We start from the raw sequence: 24673 nt of genomic DNA, 5'->3' as shown, positions 1-24673 counted from the left end.
CACCTAGTTCCCCGGTGCAGAAGGAATCAACCCTTGAGGCCTGCGTAGGGACGAAGAGGCGGGGGCGGAAGGGGCCAGCAGGCCTGGGAGGCTCAAGCCCAAGGGCTCAGTTGGGTTGTTGCTGGACTGGGCTCCCTAAAAATGGAGGATGAGCCCACACTCCAGCCGGCGCCCCTGGCTTACAGCCTAGGAAACTGAGGCCCAGGAAAAGGCAGCAGAGGAGACACTTAGCTTTGCTCTGAGCCCGCCCCCCACCCAGCCAGGCCACCCCGGCACTCCTAGGTCCAAGTCTCCTGTGTGCCCTCAAACACACCTCTTTCCCTCTCTGGGTCTCAGTCTCCCCATTAGGGAATAAAGCAGGGCCTGATTTTCAAGTAACTTCCGGCTGGAACAGTGGGAATGGAGAGGAGTCTAACCCTTTGGTTTGGGGCTGTTCTCTGACAGCGCCTCGGTCCCGTTCCAGGCTTCGTTTACTCATCAGTCAAAAAAGGGAGGAAAGGAGGTGATTTCTAAGCCGGCGAAGTAGGGGGGTCCCTGCCCGGGCCCTGGGTTGGAAACATCGCTCCCTCTCTGGCTGCCGGATCCGAGTCAGCGGACCTCAGTTTCCCCAGACGCCCCGCCAGGCGCCGGGACGCCAAGGGCCGGGGTCCCAGGGGCGCAGCCCCCCGCGGCTGCGCGCTGGGCCGGGTGGATGACATCACCGGGCCCGGGGCGGGGAGGGAGCGGCAGGGAGCGAGAGGGCCTCCTCCGCGCCAGGCGCAGCGCCGGGTCGGGCTGGGTCCGGCGGCCGCGGCCATGACGCAGGGTCCCGGCGGGCGCGCGTCTCCCGGGCCTCCTGCACCCCCGGAGCCCGAGGCGCCCACCACCTTCTGCGCGCTGCTGCCGCGCATGCCGCAGTGGAAGTTCGCGGCCCCGGCTGGCTTCCTGGGCCGCGGCCCGGCGGCGGCGCGGGCAGCGGGAGATGCGGGGGTCGCGGGGGGCACTGACTCCCACCCGGAGTCGGCCGGCTCGGCTAGCGTCCCGGCGCTGGCGGCCGCGGTTCTGAACGCCTGCGAGCCGCGCTGCGCCGCGCCCTGCCCCCTGCCGGCGCTCAGCCGCTGCCGGGCCTCCGGGCCGCGGGGGCCGCGGGGCGCGCGGGGGACGGTCGGGCCCCCAGACGCCGCCGCCGACGAGTGGATCCGCAAAGGCAGCTTCATCCACAAGCCGGCGCACGGCTGGCTACACCCAGACGCCAGGGTCTTGGGTCCTGGGGTCTCCTACATCGTGCGGGTGAGTGCGCCGGCCGGGACCGCTGGGATACCATCCTCCACCGACCACAGACCTGGGGACTGGGGTTCCCCTCCTAGACCTCTTTCTCTAGGACACCCCGGATCCTGAAACCCAGTTGTCTCCTCTCTATCCTTCCTCCTCTCCCCACCACCCGGGACCCCCACCTCCAGCCCTCACTCTGCGGGGCGCCCCCAGCGGGGAGGCGCTGGGGTGGAAGTTCCCACGGCGTCACGTGGGGAGGGGCGGGGAGATGGACGCAGGTGGGTAGGGGGACACGCATGCGCAGATTAAACATCCTCCCCCAAATCCTGTTAGGCGGGAGTCTGGGCGTTGGGGACATCATTGAGGGCATCCTATCCTGCTACCCACACCCCCGTTAAAAAGCTCCTTCGCAGACGACAGAATCGGAACCTATGGAGAGCTTGGCCTATGGGGGGCGCTGGGGAGGGGTATTTGCAAAGGGGCGGTGTCTAGCCAGACCTCAGAATTTGAGATGTGAGACTCAGGGACTTTGAATGTGGTGTAAAGGAACGGGTTGTTATTTAAACCGGGTTTTTGATTATGAACCTTTCAAACATACGGAAAAGCTGGACGAATGGATCTCCTGTGCACCCACACCTACGGCTGTTATCCTCACGTTCTCTGCACAGTGTGTCTGTCCCTGGGTATAGTTGTGACGAACCAGTACCAAGGCTATTAAATGCTTCCAACACGCGTCTCCCCAGCTAGCTATCCTGCACGCCCACAATTCCATCATTACATCTACAAACAGTATCTGGGATTCCAGAGTGTGTTTGACCATTTGGCGGGATTCACATCTCAGCTTGCTTTTTGGGACCAGCACCCTAGACATTGATGTGTTTGCATTTGGTTGCTGCGTTTACCACAGTCCCACTCCCCGGGTACTGGGTTGAGTAGTGTTGCCCACAAATTCATGTCCTTCGAACCTGCGAACGTGGCCTTATTTGGTAATAGGGTCTTTGTGGACTTAATCAAGTTAAAATCAGGTCATCCTGGAGTGAGGTGACGCTAATGTAATGAAGGGTGTTCTGACGAAAAGAGGAAAATGTGGACCAAGACACACAGGGGAAAGATGGAAGCAGAGTGGAGTGATGTGTCTGTAAGCCAAGGATTGCCGGCCATCACCACCAGCAGCTGGAGGAGACGAGAAAGGACCGTCCCTAGAGCCTTCAGTTGGAGCAGGGCCCCCTAACACTTCAATTTTGGACATCTGGCCTCCAGAACTGAGAGAGAATACATTCCTGTTTTAAGCTGCCCAGTTAGTGGTGCTTTATTACAATGGCCCCAGAAAACTAACACTCTTGGTTAGGTGACATTTCTCTCTGGTAAAGGTACCACTTGTTTCCTTTATAGTTAATAAGTATCTGTGGGATGTACTTTTTTTCTTGGTCAGACTTTTAAAATTTAAGGATAACATAAATATACTACTTTAGTGTAAGCAAGTCTCAGGTGCAGGGTACCCAGACTGAGCTGGGCAGTGTACTCAGTCCCCTCCTGGCTGGCACCACCTGCAGCGTTCCCACTACCCCGCTTCCATCACCATGGTTTACCTTAAAAGTTGAGGTAAAGTTCACATAACAAATTTAACCACTAACCATTCTAAAATGGACAATTCAGTAGCATTTGGTATATTCACAAGGTTGTGCAACCATCACCACTGTCTAGTTCCAGAATGTTCCATCACCCCAATAGGAAGTCACCCCCAACCCCTAGCAACTGCAAAGCCACTCCTGTCTCTGGATGTGCCTGTCTTGGACGTTGCACAGGGATGGGGTCATATGACCAGGGCGGCCATGTGGCCCTCCAGCTGTACCAGGTACCCTCCCAGCAGCATAGGCACTGGAAGGATGGTTATGGCCATCATCTGGTCCTCACTCCAGGAACTTTGCTGGTTATTCCCACCTCCTCTGCCCCTCAGCACCATCTCCTGGAGATTCTGAATTACCTTTCCATGGAAATGGCGGTCGAAGCAGGAGTCCACATGCTTTTCCTGTAAGGGGTCAAAGATGTTCAATGCCTTGGTCTCCGTCTCATCTGCTTGCAGGCCCTGTGCTGGGCTCTGGGACGCAGCAGTGAGCAAGATGAGCACCACCCCAGTCCTCCTGGACTTACGTCCTAGTGACACGGTTAAATGAACAGTCACGGTTGAACCTGGAGGATTTGAGAACAACTTACGTAGTCAGGGAAGACACTCTGAGGCAATGACACTGAGACTGGACATGGAGAGGAAGCAGCCTGCAAATAGATGGGGATGGGAATGGTAGGGGTCAGTGGGTCTAAAGGCCCTGTGGCTATCAGCTGGACACTCAGGGACTGTGGGAAGAGCTTGGAGCCCTGAGTGCAACAGGCACGTGAGGAGCCCATGTCAGCCCCACTGGGCTGCTTGCTCACTTGTCTCTCTTCTCCAGTACATGGGCTGCATCGAGGTCCTGCGCTCTATGCGCTCCCTGGACTTCAACACTCGCACCCAGGTCACCAGGTGAGCTGTGGGAAGGGGTCGGGACCAGGTTCAGGGGCTGTGCTGGCCCCACCGAATCAAATACCCATGCCTTCGATTGGAGCTGTGGCCCAGGCATGCGCTGGCCACTGAGAAAGAGCAGGAGGGAAAGCACTGAGGGGGTATCTGCCAGATGCCCAGGAGCCCCCACTTCTATGCCTCCGGTTCCCTCCTCTCCCCAAGCACCCTAGCGTCCCTGCCCCTCTGGTCCCCTCCCTCCTCAGAGCCCATCCCCGTCTCAGAGTCTACTGAACCCTTTCTCAGCCCATCGCCCTCTGAGCCCCACCCTTCTCTGAGCTCTTGGCCCTCCTTAGGCCCCTCCCCTCCAAGCTCTCAGTCCCTCCCTCCACAGGGAAGCCATCAACCGGCTCCATGAGGCTGTGCCAGGCGTCCGTGGCTCCTGGAAGAAGAAGGTAGGTGAGGGGCTGGTGGGGAAGCCATGGGGTCATATGACCAGGGCGGCCATGTGGCCCTCCAGCTGTACCAGGTACCCTCCCAGCAGCATAGGCACTGGAAGGATGGTTATGGCCATCATCTGGTCCTCACCCTCTGACTGTGCCCAGCCCCAGCCACTCTGCGGGGGGGGCAGGGCTCTCTCCAGCCCCCACGCCTCCAATGCAGCCCCCACACCCCCACCCTGCAGCTCCCCCTTCCAGGACCCACTCCCCCACCCTGCGCCTTGTGCTGCTTCCAGGCCCCCAACAAAGCGCTGGCCTCCATCCTGGGCAAAAGCAACCTGCGCTTCGCGGGCATGAGCATCTCCATCAGCATCTCCACCGACGGCCTCAACCTCTCGGTGCCCGCCACGCGCCAGGTGAGCGCCGCCTGCTCTATTCGCAGCCCCCACAGCCCCACGCAGGGCAGGCTCTATGGACGCACACAAGTGAAGCCCAGAGGGGTGGTGGGTGCAGGGGTGTGTGTGACCTGTTCATCTGGACAGGAGCTGAGGCCCCAGCCTGAGCCAGAAGCCAAGGGGGGACACAGCCACTGCCGTCACAGCGCCCCACAGTTGTCACGATGGGGTGGGGGTGCTCCTGGCACGGAGTGTGTATGTGCGTGCATCTGCGTGTCTGCGTGTGACTGCGTGTCTGCGCGTCTGCGCACCCCAGCCCTCGCATCCCCTCCTGGGGCCCTGGCCCTTGGCCCGGGCGGCCCCGTGACCACGTGTCTCTGGCAGATCATCGCCAACCACCACATGCAGTCCATCTCCTTCGCTTCGGGTGGCGACACGGTAAGAAGGGGCTGGGCGTGTAGACATCACCCCCTCTGTCCCCTTTATTGCTGGGGCGGGCGGCCAGGAATCCTGGCCCAGGGGCTCCTCCCACCCATCCCCTCTCTCCCCAGGACATGACAGATTACGTGGCCTATGTTGCTAAGGACCCCATCAACCAGAGAGGTGAGGCCCAGTGGGCCGGGTGGAGGGGGTGCTGTGTAGTGTTTTAGCCGCAGAGGCCACGCTGACGCTGTGTCACAAACGGCCCCCAGCCTGCCACATCCTGGAGTGTTGCGAGGGCCTCGCCCAGAGCGTCATCAGCACCGTGGGCCAAGCCTTCGAGCTGCGCTTCAAACAGTACCTGTACAGCCCCCCCAAGGTGGTTGTCCCCCCAGAAAGGTACCAGCCCTTCGTCCTCCGCCTGGGAGTGGGTCCACTTTGTCCCCGGTGCTCCCTCATCTGTAAAACCCAGATAAAAACAGCCCCCACTTCCGGGGCTTCCATGAGGATTCAGGAGCCAGTAGGCATCGCCCGCATTACGGTCGTCGTTGTCCGGGGCGGCCCACGCTTCTGCAAAGGCCCAGACAGTCTACATTTTCTGTGCTGTTGCCACCAGACGCACAGGCGGTGGTCTGTGTAAGCAGTTGTGGAGGGTTCTGAAGCGGTGGACAGGCGGCAAGCCAAGAAAACTGTGTTTATAGATGTGCGAATCTGAATTACAATAACTTTCTTATGTCGGCAACTACTGTCCTTTGGATATCTTCTTAACCGTTTAAATGTTTTATTGCTTGAAAGTGTGCAGATCACTCTTGGCTCCTGGGCTAGTCCCTGCTCTCAGCTACTTAAATATCTATTAATCGTTAGAAATTCAAACATGCAGGCACCGAAGAGGAAGTATACATGTGAATTCATGCAGCCCCCCCACCCCCGACCCTTCCCTGGGGGTGATGTGGCCTTTTTTGCTTTTGTAACCTGCTCACTTGTTCCTCACACGTGCACACTGGGTTTCACCTGTCTGGCTGGGCACCTGGGGATAAATTTCAACAGGTGTGACAATAGGGCCAGATGGTGAGGGCCTTTTATTAAACACTGAGGGTGTTCCCCCTGACCTGTTCCTGGGTGCCAGCCTGAGGTCAGAGGCAGGTGCAAAGGGCAGCAGTGGAGACCAGCTCTCCTGAGCACCTGCTATAGCCATGCAGTGTCCTATCATAGAACAGGAATGAGAAAGACAGCCCCCAGCAAGCATTTCCTGGGTGAAGGCTCAGCTGATTGGAGCTGGGGTCTGGCTTGTCCCATCCACCCTAGAAAGCTCAAGCCCCAAGGTCTTGGCATCCCTCAGACACCTCTGTTCCTTCTGCCCTGTGTGCTGGGGCTCCTGCCTGTGCTCACACTTGCTGTCTGCCCCCAGGTTGACTGGGCTGGAGGAGCCGGCCTGGGGAGACGAGGAGGACACAGAACGCAATTACTACAACAGTGTCCCAGGAAAGGAGCCGCCCCTGGGCGGGCTGGTGGACTCCAGGCTCACCCTAACACAACCCTGTGCCCTCGGGGCCTTCGGAACCCTCAGCCAGGTCAGCCTCTGGGGACTCACGGGGGAGGGACTGGCAGGGCCATCCCCTGATGTTGACTCCTTGGGCCTTGTCCCTAGCTTTTCCTTCTGCTCTTCCTTGATCCTAAATGGTTTTTTGCTCCCACAACCCTCCCTTCACAAACTGCACAGATACGCTAGGCCCTGTTCTCACACTTCAGATGTTGAGTAAATGATCACAGTGATTTAATCATGGCTGTGACAGGGCTCCCAAGGAAGGTAAAACAGGGAGACTGGCTTTGTGGTCAGGAGGAAGCAATGTTTGGGCTGGGCTCTGATGGGTGAAGAGGAGTTGCCCAGGATAGCAGTGCAGGGAAGAGAATGCAGATGGTGAGAGTAGCATGTGCGGGGCAGCAGGAGGGTACAGGCTGCTTTCCCAAGTGGAGAGGGCCTATGAGGCTGTAGCAGGAGTGGGAGGTGGGCACAAAGCTGGCTGTGGTGGGCAGCTGGCAGTTTGAGGGGGAAGGGTTAGAGGGTGTGAGCCTCGCCTCACATCTGACTTATGTCCCCAGGGATTTAGGTGGGCTGGGTAGGGACACTGGGTGTGCTTGGCTGCGAAGAGTGGCTTGCACACTGCAAGGGGACCCCATGCTCTTTTTCAGGGTGCATCTCCTGCTCGAAGAGACGCCTGTGGCCTGCAGTGGGAGCTGGGCCTCTCAGGTGAGGGTAGGATGCTCTGGGGGCATGGGGGTGCCCCGGCCCCTCCCTGACTGGATGCCTGGGTCCCCCCCAGTTTCTCCTCTGCATCATTTCACTTTCACTCCCCAAGCTCTTATGAGATTTGACATTATCAGTTTCTTTTCATTGAGATTTCTGGCTTCTTTTGAAACTGGGAAGGTCTGGCTCACTGGGCCACCTTCCTCCCTGGGGGCGGATGTCCCCTGCCCCACTACCCCGGCTTGGGCATTTATGGGTTTTTCACTCCTGATGGTCCTGCTCAAATGCGTGGGGATTCTGCCTTCCTGGACGAGACAGGTATGGGTGGGGCTCCCAGGTGGGGTCCTGCCCTAACCCCTGCCTCCCCAGGGCCTCTCCCCTGGCTCCCATAGCTGACCCCACCACCCCTCCCACCCCCCTCAGCCCCACCTGGGGACGGCTATGTGCAGACGGATGCCAGGGGGCCCCGAGACTACGAGGACCACCTGTACGTCAATACGCAGGGTCTGGACGCCCTGGAGCTCCTGCAGCCTGAGGACAGCCCCAAGAAAGACCTGTTCGACATGCGTATGTGGGGGCAAGCCAGCCTGAGGGGGAGGGTGCACACATGCCACCTGTGGTCTGATGGGGGAAGCCCAGCCTCCTCTTCTGGGGATTTTCCAAGTTGATGAGGGTGAGGTGCGAAAGTGTTTCCTATGGGACTCTCTAGTCTGATAGGGGAGGCTCTGCCTCCTCCTCTGTGGGACGCCCCAGTCTCTTGGGGGTAACCCAGCTTCTTCTCCATGAGGGTCCCCAGTCTGACAAGAGGAGCCTAGTTCCTATCTTAAAGGAGTGGCTAGTATGATGGGGGAGGCTCAGGCCCCTCTTCTCTGTGGGTCTCCCCAGTCTTGACAGGGAATTTAAAGTCCCTTCTCATGTGACTCCATGGTCTGAGGGAGGAGGCCCCAGCCCCTTCCTATGGGAATCCCAGTCTGGTGGGAGAGGCACTGTCTGCTTCCTGGGGGACCCCCAGTCTGATGGTGGTGGCCTGATACACATCTTGATAGAGCTGACTAGCGGACTTTGGGGCCTGTTCTGGCCTCTCTCAGGGCCTGAGAGAGGGCTCAGTCTGATGGAGGAGGCTTGTGTCCAAAATGCCCTCCTTACTTCCCACATCCATTCCACCTCTTCCACAGCACTTGGAAGTGCTGTCCAGGCAGGATGGCCCTTCTTCTTCAGGATACCTCCCTAGTTGGAGGTCCTTGAGAACTTTCCAAGCTAGCTGCATATGTCTTCCTTCATAAAGTTTGCAAAGCCCTGTTCCCCTGTCATCTGACAACTGGATTTCTTATCATTGGAAGAATGACATGCACAGGTGTGGACTGAGCACCTACTGTGCACTGGGCACTGGACTAGGAGTGTGCGTGTCCCCCCCCAGCACCTCCCAGAGACCCTCCCCTGGGAAAGAAATTATGAGCTCCCTGTGAGGTAGGCTGGCCCCTTGGGAGATCAGCAGCCCCTGTGGAGAAAGGTGCTTCAACCAGGCTCCCACTGGCACACACAGTGCACACACCACAGTCAGCATGCAGCGCACACTCAGCACACCCAGGGCACAAGCAGTGCACAGCACACACCCAGAGCACACTGAGCACACACAGTGCACACCCAGCACACCCAGGGCACACACAGCGCACACTCAGCACACACAGCTCACACTCAGCACACAGCCCACACCCAGAGCACACTCAGCACACCCAGGGCACACTCAGCAACCCAGGGCACACTCAGCACCCAGCACACACCCAGAGCACACTGAGGACACAGCGCACACTCAGCACACCCAGGGCACACACAATGCACACTTAGCACACAGCACACACCCAGAGCACACTGAGGACACAGCGCACACTCAGCACACTCAGGGTACACACAACTCATACTCAGCACACCCAGGGCACACCCAGCGCACACTCAGCACACAGCACACACACACAGAGCACACCCAGGGCACACACAGCACACCCAGGGCACACACAGCTTACACTCAGCACACAGCATACACCCAGAGCACACTCAGCACACCCAGGGCACACACAGCACGCTCAGCACACAGTGCACACCCAGAGCACACTCAGCACACCCAGGGCACACACAGCGCACACCCAGGGCACACACAACACACACTCAGCACACCCAGGGCACACTCAGCACACCCAGGGCACACACACCGCACACTCAGCACACCCAGGGCACACACAGCTCACACTCAGAACACAGCACACACCCAGAGCACACTGAGCACACACAGAGCACACTCAGCACACCCAGGGCACACTCAGCACACACAGCACACACCCAGAGCACACTGAGCACACACAGTGCCCACACAGCACAGTCAGCTGCACACAGGGCACAGCTGGCGACGCATTGTGCTGCTTAGTGCAGGCCTTATGCACAGTAGGTGCTCAATCAGTGCTGTCCAGTTCCCAAGGGTGGGTCCTTCCTTCCAGCCAGGCCCCCCCTTTCCAGCAGGAGGCAGTTGCCTGCCCCCTGCCTCCTGCACCCCGTCCTCACCCGCAGGCCCCTTCGAGGACGCCCTGAAGCTGCATGAGTGCTCCGTGGCGGCTGGCACGGCGGCGGCAGCCCCCCTTCTCTTGGAGGACCAGTGGCCCAGTCCCCCCACCCGCCGGGCTCCCATCGCCCCCACGGAGGAGCAGCTGCGGCAGGAACCCTGGTACCACGGCCAGATGAGCCGTCGGGCTGCGGAGAAACTGCTCCGAGCAGACGGGGACTTCCTCGTGCGCGACAGCGTCACCAACCCCGGGCAGTACGTCCTCACCGGCATGCATGCTGGGCAGCCTAAGCATCTGCTACTTGTGGATCCTGAGGGAGTGGTAAGGTGGGGTGGGGTGGGGCAGGGCCGGGATGGGGGCGAGGCCTGGCTTGGAGAAGGGGTGCAGGCGGGGCTGGGGGATGAGAGGGGCAGCTTCTTAAGGCCCTTTAGATTTAATGACGTACTTTCCAGATTACAAAGCCCTTTACGTTTACAGATTCTGTTCCCGTTTACCAGGTACTTTAGAATTACAATTTTCCAATTTAAGAATTACAAACTATTTTAGGGTTTACAAAGTATTTCTCAGTCTATAAAGCGTTTTGGGTGTTACAAAATCTTTTCCAATTTCAAGGCTTTTCAGGGTTTACAAAGTACCATATTTCAACAATTGTAAGATGCACTTTTTTTTTGCATTCTGTTATCCCACAAATAGTGATGCCTTTGGTAAATACGGTATTTTCGGTTTCTAATGTATTTTAGGGTTCACAAAGCATGTTTCAATTTACATGGAGCTTTAAGGTCTACAGGTTGCTGATCTCTTCAAGCCTCTGATACACACTTTTTTCCCTCTCATTTTGACATCTCTGAGGTCCAGATTATTTTTTCAACCATCAGTTGCATCTTTGAACCTGCCTCCCCACCCCCACCCCCACCCCCACCCCCGTGGTACATGAAATGGTGATGCATTTTACAGTTGCTTTGAGCCAATGAGATTTGGTCTTTTACAGTTCCTAAAGCATTTTAGGGCTTACAGAGCATCTTCCAATTTACAAGGCATTGTAGGGTTTGTGAAGCACTTTCCAGCATCCTTGGGCTCTACAGGTTACTTCCCAGGTGCTTAGGGGTGTTGAGGGCCTTCTTAGAGTTTACCAAGGGCTTTAGCTACATCTAGCTGAATCCTAAGAACTGCCCTCGGTGGCTGCATATGCTCCTGTCTTTACATGGGTCACACTTGGGTGGAAGGTGGTTGTGTGACCAGGCCCAGAAATGTGCATTTTTACCCTGCTCCACAGGTAATATGTGCCAGTGAGCCCAGCATTGTCTGTGAAACGCCCGGCAGCCAGGGGACCCGAGGGTCTTTCTGTGCTGCACCCAGATCTAGCAGGCAGTGATGCTAAGATCTTCTCATTCGAAGACACAGATGGTTTTTGGATTTGGTGATTCTGATTTCCAGATCTGTATCTCTGAGATTCCAGGGGTGTGTTTATTTTCTAGAGCTGCCCTACAAAGTGACCACAAACTGGATGGCTCAAAACAGTAAGGATTTATTGTCTCCCAGCTCTGGAAGCTGGAAGTCTGAAATCAAGGTGTCGGCAGAGCTGGTTCCCTCTGAGGCCGTGAGGGAGAATCTGTTCAGGTCTCTTCCAGCTTCTCATGGTTGCTGATAGTTCTTAGTGTTCCTTGGCTTGTTGACATATCACTCCAGTCACTGCCCCTGTCTTCTCATGCATTCTCCCTGTGTCTCGGTGTCCAAGTTTTTCTCTTTCAAGGACACAAACCACTGGATTTGGGGACAGCTGGGTAATCCAGAATGAGCTCATCTCAAGACCTTTCTGCAAAGACGCTTTTTCCAAATAAGGTCCTGTTCATATGTTCCAGGGGTTAGGATGTGGACACTTGTTTTGGGGGACACTATTCAACCTGCTATAGGAAGTGTGGCCCCAGAATCCTGGTTGTTCTGGAGCCTGTGTCCATACCTGGTTCTGACTCTCCGAGTCTCGGACCCCAGGGTGCTCAGACTTGAGTGTGCATCGGGACGTGGGCGGCTTGTGCGAACATAGTCTCGATTCAGCAGCTCTGGGCTGGCCAAGTTTGCTCCCCAACAGGCCCCTGGAGGTGCTGATGCTGAGGCCTCTGGCCCCACAGGTGCGGACGAAGGATGTGCTGTTTGAGAGCATCAGCCACCTAATCGACTACCACCTGCAGAACGGGCAGCCCATCGTGGCTGCCGAGAGTGAGCTGCATCTGCGCAGTGTGGTAAAGCGGGAGCCCTAAGCCAGGTGTGTAGTCAGTCGCTGGCGCCCGGCAGCTGCCCAGTGGCCACACTTTCTCTCCTTTTAAAAACTGAGAAGGAATGAGCATACCATGCAATTCACCCATTGCAGTGGATACCTCAGTGGTTTTTAGTATATTCGCAGAGTTGTGTAGCATCCCCGTCTAATTCCAGAACATTCCATCACCCCAAAAGAAACCCCGTCTGCAGTCATCCCCATCCCTTCCCAGCTCATGACCATCACTAACCCACATCCTGTCTGTGGATGTGCCTGTTCTGGACATTTCCCATAAGTGGAATCACACACTGTCTGGCTTGTCTCATGAGCACTGTGTGTTCAAGGTCCATCCACGTTGTGGCGAGTGTCAGCGCCTCTCTCCTTTTCATGGCTGCATGACACTCCAGTGTGTGGACGGGTCACATTGTGTTTGTCCATCACCTGCTGATGGACACTAGGCTGTTTCCACTTTTTGGCTGTTACAAAGAATGCCACTGTGAACATGTGTGTAAAGGTTTTTGTGTGGTCGTGAGTTTTCATCACCCTTGGGAGTGGAATGCTTGAGTTGTTATGGTAACTGTTTAATTGGTGATAAAGATCTCTTGAGGGAGGCAGCATTTGACTACCCTGGAAGAGGGAATGACCTGGGTCTGGCTGGGCTGCTGTGTCAGGTGGGGTGGGTGAGATGAGAAGGTGCATCCTTGGCCTTTCACTTTTGGTATTGGGGAGCCAAGGGAGGGTTTTGAGTGGGTTGGGGACAGACAGGCCCAGGACCTCTCTGGTGAGAGAGGAGGGACTCTGGGGTGAAACAGGGTTGGGGGGGTAGTCCAGACAGGAGAAGACATGGCTGAACTAGGGGTGCGGGGGTGGGGAGTGGAGTATCATAAGCAGCTTTTGTGGTGGCGGGAGAGACAGGATCTGGGGACCACAGGAACTGGGGGTTGGGCTCGGGGAGGGAGGGACCACAGGGGAAGGGGGCTGTGGAATTTCCCCAAAGGCTGTGTGAGAGGAGCTTCTGGGCCAGGTTAGCTGCTCTCCTGTCCCCATGACAACGGTCTCCTTCCTGCCTCCTCCCCCACTCAGCGCGGGCCTCCTCCCTGCCCCCAGACGGGCCTGGCTGCTGGCAGAGATGGGGTTCCCAGTCTGGAGAAGGGATTCAGGGGTTGGGGGTGGTCCTATGGAACACCTGAAGTGACCTGCAGCACTTTGGGACTGTATGTTTGCATGTGCCAGGGTACGACCTGCTTGCCTTTTTTCCCCAGAGTTGTTTTGTGACCTAAGAAAGAATGCTGATGGCAGCTATAATAGGTGCTAATGCAGCCACTGCTGTATCCAGGGACTGTGCTCAGCCCCTCCCCACAGCATCTCACTGACTCCCACGAGGTTGAGACAGGAGTTGTTATTAGCATTCTCATTTTGCAGAAGAAGAAACAGCAGAGAAGTTAAGACACTACCCTAGGTCACACTGGAACAGCAAGGGGGAGCTGGGCCCCTGGGCGTGAGGCCCCTCTCTGGGTCATTTTACTGCAGTGTAACTGAGGTTTGGAGCCCTGACACATGAACCCAGGTCTCTGGTTGCTGTCTCAGCTGACCCTTGACCTCTCCTTCACTTTCTCCCCCAGGTGATGGTTCTAGTCTCGGCTCCTGTCCCTGCTGCCAGACCCCTGGTGTGGTGGCCTTAAATGGTGGCTCAGCCTTTCTCTGGACCCTGGTCAGGCCGGAACCGCCGCTGTCTCTCCTTCCTCCACATGGGCCTCAAATCTCTTCTCTTGCAGGCCTTGGGTTGGGCTGGGTAATCGAGGCCTGTTGGCTTCCTTGGCCGAGGCCCCTCGTTCTAAGGCCCCTCCTGCCTCCACCCTTCACCTGGAGTGAGGGTGTACATACCAAAGACAGAACCGTTTCTTGCCTTTAATGAAACGATATCAGAAAGGAGCCTTCTCTCTCAGAGCCCTGGCTGAGGTCCCTGTGGGGATAGAGGCACCGACTCTTTTCTGGGCTGGACCTCAGCTCAGGAGGGCTCCCAAGCCCCTGGCATGGAGATGGAGTCCTATCCTGGCTGGCTTCAGTGTTTCCAATGGAAAAATTGGTGCACAATTGTTTTTTGGAGGGAGAACAGAGGTGCTTTAGGTCCTCAGGACAGGACATGTGCTGATGTCCAAGTGGGGGGCAGCCTTCGGGTGTCGACCTGGACTGGACATTTGGAATCTGTTTGTAATTAAACCTGGGAATGACTGCACACTAAAGGGCACTCTTAGGTTGGGGGGCTGGCCAGGGAAAAAGCCAGGCAGCATCGGATTTGGCCTCCCTGGGGCTGGAGGAAGTGGGGGGCCCAGGGCCTGGAGATGGAGAGGAGGGAGTCACCTGTGGGAGTGCCCCTGCTGCGGGGGAGGGTGTGGGGGGACAGTCTGCTCTCTCCCAGAATCCCAAACATCTCTCATACACCTTTGTTTTTATCCAAAGGTAAAGTACACCCCAACTCCCCTATTAAACATACCCAGTTCCTCTCTGGAAACACCCTAGTTGATCTCCCAAATGCTACAAACCTCTCTCGAGATACCCCCGACATATCTTCAAAAAGCTCCTTGTCGTCTTCTCCAAATTGCTCCTAACTTGCCTATAATTCTGGCCGCATTTCCCAGGGGTTCCAACTCCTCTCCTCCCCATTTTCTCGACCTGACTCCGTCACCCTCACCTATGCTTCTCCCTCGTGCCCAGCTTCCTACTCTAGCATCCCGACTTCTGTCCTCCAGGCCTTCCTGCACATGGATTCTGGGACTCTCCCTCTCAGAGAGACCTCCACTCTCCCCAGGACCCTCCTTCAACTCCTTCCACAAACGTGGAGGCCTCTCTCCCAAAGTGGCCCCCAGTCTGCCCCACATCCTGCCAAGGTCCAGATGGCTGGAGAGGGGTTGTGCTTTGTCCCCAGTCAGCATGCCTTTTCCCACGCCTGGGGCACCTAGCAAGGGTGTGGGAGTAAAAGTCACTGCTCTTCCCATAACTAAGGGTGAAGCTATCCAAAGGCAGAGCCAGAAGGGGACTCTGATGCCATGTCTCTTCAGAGACATGGAGACTGAGAGCCACCAGTCTGTCCATCTACTCACCCACTTAGCCACTCATCCATCTATCCATCTGTCATTAACCTACCTGTCTGCCCCTCCATTCGTCTTTCATTCACTCATTCATTGGTCCATCAATTCACATCCCCCACCCTAATATCCTTTAATTGACTGCCTTGAGCTTCTCTTATCTAACAGGACCGCTGATGGGTCAGGGATGGGTCAGGGGGTGACCTAGACAGACCTGTCCTCTTGGAGTTAACAGTCAAATGACAGAAATCAGCAAATCACCATGAAGTGTCTAATGACAACTGTGAAAAGGCAAGGGTCCTGGGGCTTAGAGATCTTTGATCTGGAGGATGAGTAGGACAGAGTTCTGAGTGGGAGGGGACATCATGTGCAAAGATCCCTGTGATGTGTGGAGCTCAGCACATTTGGGGGCAGGAGGATGGGCAGTGGCTGGAGATGAAATCGGAGGGTGGGTGGAGTGGGAGCGAAGCTAGGTGCCAGGGAAAGCCAGTGTGGACCTTTTAAGCCCAGAGGTAATAAGATTCCCAAGTTGGAAATATGCACTAGGGACAGGATAAGAATGGGGGCGGCTGAGAGAGTGCACTGGGGGCTGGCCCAGGGAGTGTCAAGAAGTATCAGATTCCAGAGATTTATAGGACAGAGAGGGGTCTAAATGCTATTCATTCATTCATTCATTCATTGCCCAAGGTCTTCCAAAGCCGGGCACCCTCCCTTCAAAGTCTCCATCTAGCACTCCTGCCCGGCTTGTGCCAAGAATTTCACAGACTCAGATTTTCTCTGCTTTCACAGATGAGGAGATGGAGACTCAGAGGGGTGAGATGGCTGCCTAAGGCCACACCACTGGGAGGTGGCAGAGCCTGGATTCGAACCCCATCACTTCCCCTGTCCTGCTCCCAGGTCTGGGGTGCCCCCACGGTGATAGCTGGGTCCCCCACCTTGTCTCCTGTCCCATTCTATCATCTGTTATTCAGCAAATGCTCCCTGCCCCAGCCTAACCGTCAGGGGGCCTGGGGTGGGAAGCAGTAGAGATGTGGCTTCAAATTTTGCTATGCAGCCTTAAACCAGTTGCTTCCTTTCCCTGAACTGGGCGCCCCCCAGAATTGGGCCATCCCCTGTGCCTCAGTTTCCTTATCTGGAAACCAGGGATGATGCCCACCCCTGAACCTCCCACTGTGGGTTAGCCTGTGCCTTGTTGGGCTGGTGTCCCTCCTGAGAGTTTGCAGACAGGCGGCCTTCCCTCCCATTTCCCAGGGGAGGAGACTGTTCAGCCCAGAGCTGCATGGGCACAAGGTGGCTCCTCAGGCTTGGTGCTCTGGACCCCAGGCCTTTTGTCTTTGAGCCACTTTCCCTGTGGGTCCTCCAAGCCCTGCTGCTGGATGCTGCAGGGGGCTGCTATGACTCAGGCCTGGCTCCTGGGAAACACCACCCTCCTGCCCCCTCCCTGAGAACTGCCACTTTCCACTCCCCATGTACAGCAGGTCCCTGGGTGGTGGGTGAGGACCAGGCCATTCAGCACAAGGTGGCACAACTTAGGGCAGGAGGGGCTGGTGGATACTGCCTGGGCTCCCTCCCCTGCTTGGGCCTGAAGTCTGCAGCCACCCCATCTCTGGTTCCAAGATGGCTGCAGCTCAAGGTTTGGGGGAAGTCCTGGGGGACTGCCACACCTGTCAACCACAGGGCTCTGCAGAGGACGCAGCTTTTGTTGATCAGGAGAGGGTCCAGTTTATCACAGAGCTTGAGCCAGCCTCTCTGCCCCTGCCCCTTCTGGGGAGGGGGTGCTGCAGCAACCCACAGAGCAGGTGTTTGGGACCCATCCCCTGGCACTTTTCACCTCGGCTTCAGTTTCCCCAGCCCCCAAATGTGATGGGGTGGGGGAGAGAGGTGGGGCTTCTGGCTGAGCTAGGCTGTGGTGGGGTCAGGGTTCTGGGGTTCATCTCGAGGCTTGGCAAGTCCTCTCCTGGCTGAGTCCCTTTCCTTACCAGTAGCAGCTTCCGTGAAACAAAGACCAGCACATTCTGGGCAAAAAGTCACCATGATGCTGTGATATCCAGGGACCACTGAGGAGAATGGAGGCACAGAGAGGTTTGGACACTTGCCAGAAGTCACACAGCAGGAAGTGTTGGCATCAGCACTCGAACCCTGATTGAGCGGCTCCCTGATTAGAGTTGCTTAGCACAGAGTAAACCCACCGCCTCCTCCCCCAGCCCAGCAACAGCGAGTGGGGAGTGAAGCCCCCAATACCCAGGCCATCCAGGCATTGCTCCTTCCTGAGCCCCACGGTCCCTGTCCCTGCAGTGGAGGAAGGTGGCTGAGGCACCCCGAGACCCCCTGCTACAGGAAAGAGTGCTGTTCCAGGAGGCATCCTTCCTATGGTAGCACGTATCCTTCCGTTTGTCTGGCAGGTTCTCATGAACAACCTCGGCATCTTGGGGACACTGCAGGGCTACGCCCGTGCAACAATCCTTTCTCCAGGCAGCTCCGGGCCCAGCAGGGGTAATGACATCACCCAAGTCATTGCTCCAGAGCATTCTTCATGGTAGCGGGCTCTGTCAGGCTGCGAAGCACCCAGCCAGGCTGGCAGGCAGGGCAGGCTTCCTGGAGGTGGTGGTAAGGTGACGCATTCATTGGTATCTGTCCCCCATCAGACAGTGTTGCTATCGCACAAAGAGGGGCTCAGTGTTTGCTGGGTGAACAAAGCTGAGAGGCCTGTTGGAGTCGTGGCCCCTCTGAACCTCACTTTCCCCATCTGGACGGTGGGACTCTAAACCCTACCTCTCTCCAAGCTGAGTGGAGGTGATGAAGGGGCGGGGCCTCCATCTGGCCACATTATCTTGCTGGCTCCTCACAAACCGAGACTGGTCTCTGGACTGGTTGGCCTTGGGTTCCAGTAAGGGAAACTGAGGCTGGGAGGGAGGGCAAGCAGTGAGGAAACAAGGGGTTTGCGGCTGGCAGATCACAAAGTAGGAGGGTGGGACCCTGCAGTCCTAGGAGCTGCCAGGCCTGGGGTTGCCTCCTTTCTCTATGGACAGCTTGCTGGTGTTCTCCCTTCTCTCCTTTAATCTCATCTTCCTGTCACAATTCATATTCACTTGTGTACCTCTGGGATGCCTCACAAAGTGGGTGCATCCTCCAGGGTTGCGTCCCCAGCGTCCGGATCACTGTCCAGCATCCAGTAGATGTTCAACAAACATCTATCCATGAAAGGAAGTAGCAGCCCCCTCGCGCGCTTCTGGGGTGGCTGCACTGAGCCATGGCCATTTACCAGGAGGAGCGGGGCTTAGCTGCTGGGCCCTTATTTCTAAAAGGAAACCCTCATCTTTCTCATCTATAAATGGGGCAGCAGTAGGACCTACCAGCAGCAGCCCGTTGTAAGAATCAGCATTGGGGAAAGGACGTTAGTCTGGTACCAGGAAACAGCTCAATAGTAAATTCAGCTGAGGTTGTTATTATTGCTATTATTTTACTCGTCATCAGAGATGATGCTCGGGAAAGCTGCTCACCAGAGAAAGGCCCAGCAGCAGGTGGGGGGGCTGCGTCCCTCCCCAGGTGAACTGAGGCTGGGCTTGGGGTTTATGACCCAGCCTTCCGTGATTCGCAGGCGCGAGCGCTAGGGGTGGTCAGCAACAAAAAGCGATCAGCTGCTTCCCTCCTACCTACCCGCCGTCAGCGCCCTGGGTCCCCGCGAGGCTCCTGGGTGCGACCGGCCCCAGGGTGGGGGCGGGAGCGGCGGCCGTACTAGGAGGAATACGGCGGCCCGGCTGGGCGGTTTCCCGCCGCCGCCGGTGAATGAGTCCGACTGCGCTGCCACCGCCGTCCGTGTGCAAACTGCGGCCGTATCCCCTGCGCCAGGCCCGGAGCCTTCGCGCGGAGACCCCAGCGAGTCCGCGGGACAGCCTCAGCCTCGGGCCACCATCCCCGGGCAGGTGAGTTCAGGGACCACACCATGTTCCGTGGGGGCTGCTAGGACCCCAGCCCTATCCAAGCTAAGCTCGGAGGAGGAGGGGGATGGCGGGGAGGGGAGAAGAGGGGTCAGCTGGCTGCGCTGTCAGTCCGCAGACTACCCTTCTCTCCCTTCCCCCACCCGCTTACCCTGATCCTCAAGCCAGGGAGAAGCCACAGGTGGGTGGGAGCCAGAGGGGGGGGTGGGGAGCACCCATACCCTGGGGTGTCTTCCCTGGGGCCTGAGCGCGGAAACCTTTAGAAAGCGCTTTGAGATCCTCAAAGTGAGGGTGGGGTCGGCAGAGGGGCCGCTGTCCCTTGGGGGTTCCCTAGAGTGGGATCGCCCCCCCCTTCAGCTTCCGCTTCACTTGGAAGTTAAGCACGTCCCTCTGGGTGGAGGTGGTTAGGGGAGCGCCCTCCCCACCCCCGTCCTGGGCCCTGTCCAGGCGCCCTCCCCCCAGACGAGAGCCCCTCTTCCAGCCCCCAGAACAGGGTGCCTGCAGCTCCTGACCTCTGCGTCTCTTCCCAGACTCTGCGGGCCCCTCCTGGTCTCCTGCCTGCCGCCCCTATGAAGAAAACCAACATGTGGTTCCTAGAGCGGCTTCGGGGGTCCGGGGAGAATGGTGCTGCTGGGGGCGAGGGGGGGGACAAGGCCTCCAAAGGGCCTCTATACAGCAACGTGCTCACGCCTGACAAGATCCCCGACTTCTTCATCCCCCCCAAACTGCCCGCCAGCCCCGCAGAGCCTGAGGGGCAGGCTGAGCCTGGCCTGCCTCCGTTGGAGCAGAAGCTGGCCTCTGCTGTGCCCCGCCGAGTCCCCCGGAGTCCCCGGCTGCCCGCAAAGCTGGCAGCTGAGAGCAAGAGCCTGCTCAAGGCCGCCACCCGGCACGTGATCCAGATCGAGAGTGCTGAAGACTGGCCAGCCGAGGAGGCCGCCACCAATGCTGACCCCCAGGCCCAGAGTGCCATGTCCTTGCCCTCGGTGCCCAAGGCCCAGACGTCCTATGGCTTCACTACGCTGGCTGAGAGCCCCCACACGCGACGCAAGGAGTCCCTGTTCCACAGCGAGCATGGGGCCCTGGCCCAGGTGGGCTCCCCGGGTGCTGGGCGCCGTCGGGGGGGTGCCAAGGCCAATGGGGGTGACGGGGTGCCCAGGGAGGCCAGTGGGGCCCTCATGAGCCCCAGCCGCTACTTCAGCGGTGGGGAGAGTGACACCGGGTCCTCCGCTGAGTCTTCCCCATTCGGGTCCCCTCTGCTCTCGCGTTCGGTGTCGCTGCTCAAAGGCTTTGCCCAGGACAGCCAAGCCAAGGTGAGCCAGCTCAAGCATTCAGTGGGCCGCCATGGCTCCCTGTCAGCCGACGACAGCACGCCGGACACCAGCCCTGGGGCTCGGCGCCGCCTGACCCGCAGGGCCACTCCGGAGCCAGCCCCTGAGCCGGGCCAGACGCCTCGCGCAGAGCACACCGTGCGCATGGGCGCACGGGGCAGTGTGCGGCTTCTGGCCGAGTACGAGGCGGCCCAGGCGCGCCTGCGCGTGCGCCTGCTGGCTGCTGAGGGCCTATATGACCGCCTGTGCGATGTCCGCAGCATCAACTGCTGCGTTGGCCTGTGCCTGGTTCCTGGAAAGCTGCAGAAGCAGCGCAGCACCATCATCAAGAACAGTCGCCACCCAGTCTTCAACGAGGACTTCTTTTTTGACGGCCTCGGGCCGGCCTGCGTCCGGAAACTGGCCCTCAGGATCAAGGTGGTCAACAAAGGCAGCAGCCTCAAGCGGGACACGCTGCTGGGGGAGAAGGAGCTGCCCCTGACCTCCCTGCTCCCCTTCTTGTAAAGGCCCTTTGCTGCCCCTTCCTTCATCCCTCCCGTGGGTGCCCAGGGTAGACCCTGCCTCCCTCCCCACCCAGACCCTGCCAGGCAGGAGGCCAGTTGACCTGGGCTGAAGGGGGAGGTGGGTTTAAACTCAGGCTGGTCTGGGCCTGACGCTGCAGTGGGTGCCTGGGCTTTCCTAGGTTGATGATGGTGCCCAGGATACAATTTTTCACGGGATTAAGTTTTTCAGAGGACAAAGAGAGGGGGCTGCTGGGTAAGAGAAAGGGCCATTTGCAGGGCTGAGCATCCCCTGGGCCCCGGGTTTCATGCCAGTGGTCTTCAGAATTCTGGAAAGGAGTTCTCAGGGCGCTGGGAACCTGTGCCAGGAGGTGGCCAACGTGGATCACAGACCTAGAGGTATGCAGTTCTGAGGCGGAGCCAAATATTTCCCTGTATTGCACGAGTGCCCTCCATCCCCAGGCCTACCAGACACCCCCTAGAAAGCAATGCCATGTCTGGGTTCCACAAACAGTGCTCCCATGGGGCTATGGTAGGCAGCTGTGTGCCTCAGAGCTCAGGCGCAGGACACCCAGATGAAAATGGGAGCAATGGCCCCCCTCCTGTTCCTGGAGCCAGACAGCGCCCTTACCCCCCAACCCCCATGGATGTTTTCCTCCAATATCTACTCTGCTTGCTTTTCGCGCACAGACCTGCCTGTCCTGTTTGCTGCATCTGCTCAGGACCCCTAGGCCCTGCTGGGGCATCTGGAGCCTCCCTCCCCTGGAGGGGGTTGCTCAGAAGGTGCCCAGAGAGCAGCCCCCAGCCCATGGCCTGGCCCTCCCCACACCTTCCAGGCTGTCGTCTCCTCCCCCCTCCCCCCCATGGCCTTGACCTCTAGATGCCAGGGAGTGATGCCCAGTGACTGATGGCCGAGGCTTTTACTCCACGTGTGTAAATAGGTTTTGGGTAGGATGGGTGGGACAAAGGGACAAGGGGACAAAAGGTGAGCTGGGAGGACCCTCGTTGTGGCTTTTCATGTTGCTAGGTGACTGCATGGGTTTGCTTACTGTGTCAACATGTGGGTCCTTGAGTGATTTCTATGGAGGTTTTCCAGCTCTACGAAACAGAAATGATACAGTTTGAAGCAGGGGCCAGCAAGGCCAGGCCGGCTCTGCCCCTTTGTCTCCCCTGGGCTGCCCACAGATGGACCAAGGCAGTTAGTTCATGGGGATCTGGGGTGGCCCTCCCTGTTCACACATTGTCCCTCCTGACTCTAGATTTCCAAATCTCACTGGGGGAGGGGGGAAGGGCAGATTTCCCCCAGGGCTGGGGAAAGCACCAGTGCACCCTGGAGACTAAGATGGAGGAGCCCTGGGAGCTGGGGACCCACCAGCCTCTGTCCTGTGCCTGTTCCTTCATGCTACTGCTCCTGGCTTTGTAGGGGCTCCCCCTTCACTCTGGAACCTGGGAACCACTAGGGTCAGGCTTGTGGGTTAAGGAGGCAGACAGAGGGCCCGCTTGGAGTGCACACCCCTCCCTTTCTCTGATCCTGACCTCTCCCTGCATTTTATATGCCCCTGCACTGTTTCATATCTCTGTGTTCGAAGTCAACTCTGGGTAAACCTTTAAGACACCCTCCTCAAGTGTGTTTGTTTATAAATGCTGTTTTTAGTGCAATAAAGGTATTTGGGGGAATGCGGGGGTGGAGATCTGCCTTCTTGGCTGTTTAATAATGAGAGGAATTCTGCCTGGAATTCCAGGGAGGAGGGGGCCCCCAGGCTCTGTTGTAACAACAGCTGACATTCACTCAGCAGATGTCTACGTGATGGCCCCTGAGGGGGCCACCCACATCCTCACCTGCCCAAGAAACCCTAGCCAATGGGAGCCAGGACTGGGAGACAGAGGCAGGGTCTGCCCCTCCTCGGCTGTCTACTGGGGACAAAGACTGGACATATGGTGCCATCACCGATGGGCACCCTTGCGGATGTGTCAGCTGCCAAAATGGGTGTGTCCTCACGGACATGCTCTTCGTTCTCATCTGTTCTGCCCCAGCCCCTGCTACCACACAGGAATCAGAAAGCAAGCGTTTTGGTCAGGAGCCCAGTCCCCACCTTTGTGTCAACCACACACACCCCAGCGCAGGGCATGTCCCTCCCCGCAGATCCCCCAGTCCAGGGCCCTGTCTCCTGCTCTGACTCCAGGTCCTGCTCCTTCTCTTCTTATTCCCAATGGGGCGCAGACTTCCAGTGCTGTCAGGAAGCTACCAGGAGCCTCTGTGCGGGGTTGGAGTTCTCAGCAGCCCTCCACCCGCTGACTGCCGCCAACTAAGCCTTGCTAACAAGGCCTGGTTGGGTCCCAGGATGTGTTGCCAGGGCAACCAGGCACCTTCTAGCCTCTGCCCCACCAGCCACTCATCACTGGGCAGCCTGTGTGTATGCGGGTGGGTGACTGAGTGCATACAACCATGTGCCTCTGCACATGTGTAACCATGTGTGTGCCCTTATGCACCCATGTGTGTGTTAGTATAGTGACATGCATGCAGGAGTGCAGTCGTGTTTGTGCACAAGTGTCTTGGTGTGTAACCATGTGAGCACATATATGAACATGAGTGAAGCCATGCATGTCAGCAAGTGTGTGTGCATGTGTGCTTGCATGCCCACATGTGCTGTGTGCTGTGTGCAGTATGGAGACATGTGAGCGTGTGTGTGTGTATTTGTGTGTGTGCGTGCACGCGCGTGCATTGTGGCTGCCCTGTGTCTCAGAGTTCCCAAAAGGACATATGGAGACCCGCAGCTTACGAAGACCCCCTCCCGCCTCTCTCCATGCTGGTTCCTCGCTGTGATCCAGCCTATGTCCTCTCACTCTGCCTCTTCCTCAGGGCAGCCCCCACCCCAATGAGGTCAGACCCCTTTGATATTCCTTGTCACGGCCATACACTGCCTTATGACATCGGTCCATTCAGAATGTTTGCACCTGCAACATTCCAGCGCTCAGTCCGTGGTGCAAACGAAGGTGGCACCAGCACTCTTTCCTCCCAGCCGGCCCACCATCCTGAGCCTTCCTACTTTTAGAAGGGCCATGGGCATCCAGGGCAACCACTAGCAATAGGCACCTGATATGGTGCAAATCACAGAACGATGCCCCTTTCTCAGAGTGGAGCCAGCACAGTGCACAGCGCAGCTAAGGATGAGGAGACAGATGCCTGCAGACCTCATGGACACCTGGATCCAGCTGTGCCTGAAGTCCGCAACTGCACGTTTTAGTTCAGAGGGCCAATAAAGTCCTTTCTTTGTTTAAGCCATTTGACTTTTTTTTCTTCATTCCCAGCCAAGGAACACTGATACAGTGAGTCTCCAGTATGAAGAAGGAAGAGCGTGGAGCTCAGTGTGCCCCAGTCTGACAGGAACCCTGGGGAGTGTGGTCCAAGACGAAAGGAGGGAGCCTCCATCAGGGCATTAGTCAGGGAGGGCTTTGCAGAAGGAGCAGGACCTGAAACAAAGTGGCATGGGGCAGCCGGCACATTCTGGAGGAAGGGAAGGGGCTGCAATCCAGCGCACCGTGGGCTTCCACTCCACCGCAGCCTGGCCACACTGCCCACCCAATCCGTCCACTTCCTTCACCTGCCACCCCGCTTGGAAATCTTCCAGGCTCATCATGGCCCCACACCATGCCCTGCAGCCCATGCCCCATTCCCGGTGCCTTGGCTCTTATGGAGCTGGCCTGCTGGGCACATCTGGGAGCCTGCAAATCTGAACTTCGACCTGCCAGGGGAGCGGCCCACGACTTTCTAC

General features: G+C 57.7%; 2 protein-coding genes across 8 annotated transcripts; both read left to right on the top strand.

Annotated features, from left to right (window-relative positions):
* The first annotated feature begins 576 nt into the window (after window positions 1-576).
* SHC2 (SHC adaptor protein 2) lies at window positions 577-18866 on the top strand. Of its 7 annotated transcripts, none has more exons than XM_019716013.3 (13): window positions 577-1269; window positions 3699-3769; window positions 4140-4200; window positions 4482-4601; window positions 4965-5018; window positions 5132-5183; window positions 5273-5399; window positions 6409-6571; window positions 7191-7248; window positions 7669-7812; window positions 9805-10118; window positions 11924-12057; window positions 13671-14284. In XM_019716013.3, the coding sequence occupies exons 1-12, from the start codon at window positions 796-798 to the stop codon at window positions 12050-12052; spliced, it is 1767 nt and encodes a 588-aa protein (XP_019571572.2). In that variant the 5' UTR covers window positions 577-795; the 3' UTR covers window positions 12053-12057; window positions 13671-14284. The 7 variants fall into 7 exon arrangements, 4 of the variants coding, with proteins under 4 accessions (XP_019571572.2, XP_088648297.1, XP_019571573.2 ...); XR_012497965.2 differs by lacking the exon at window positions 13671-14284 and adding an exon at window positions 18733-18866 and having other exon boundaries at window positions 701-1269; window positions 9805-10051; XR_016018955.1 differs by lacking the exon at window positions 13671-14284 and adding an exon at window positions 17537-17672 and having other exon boundaries at window positions 701-1269; window positions 9805-10051.
* On the top strand, window positions 18850-22520 carry C2CD4C (C2 calcium dependent domain containing 4C). Its single transcript, XM_019716015.3, has 2 exons — window positions 18850-19057; window positions 19603-22520. Exon 2 carries the CDS (start codon window positions 19642-19644, stop codon window positions 20902-20904), a length of 1263 nt encoding a protein of 420 aa, XP_019571574.1. The 5' UTR covers window positions 18850-19057; window positions 19603-19641; the 3' UTR covers window positions 20905-22520.
* The last annotated feature ends 2153 nt before the right edge of the window (window positions 22521-24673 follow it).

Source organism: Rhinolophus sinicus, chromosome 15, assembly GCF_057876585.1.
Source record: "Rhinolophus sinicus isolate RSI-liver-muscle chromosome 15, RSI-T2T, whole genome shotgun sequence".
Lineage (NCBI taxonomy): Eukaryota > Metazoa > Chordata > Mammalia > Chiroptera > Rhinolophidae > Rhinolophus > Rhinolophus sinicus.
This window is presented reverse-complemented; position numbering and strand designations above follow the sequence as displayed.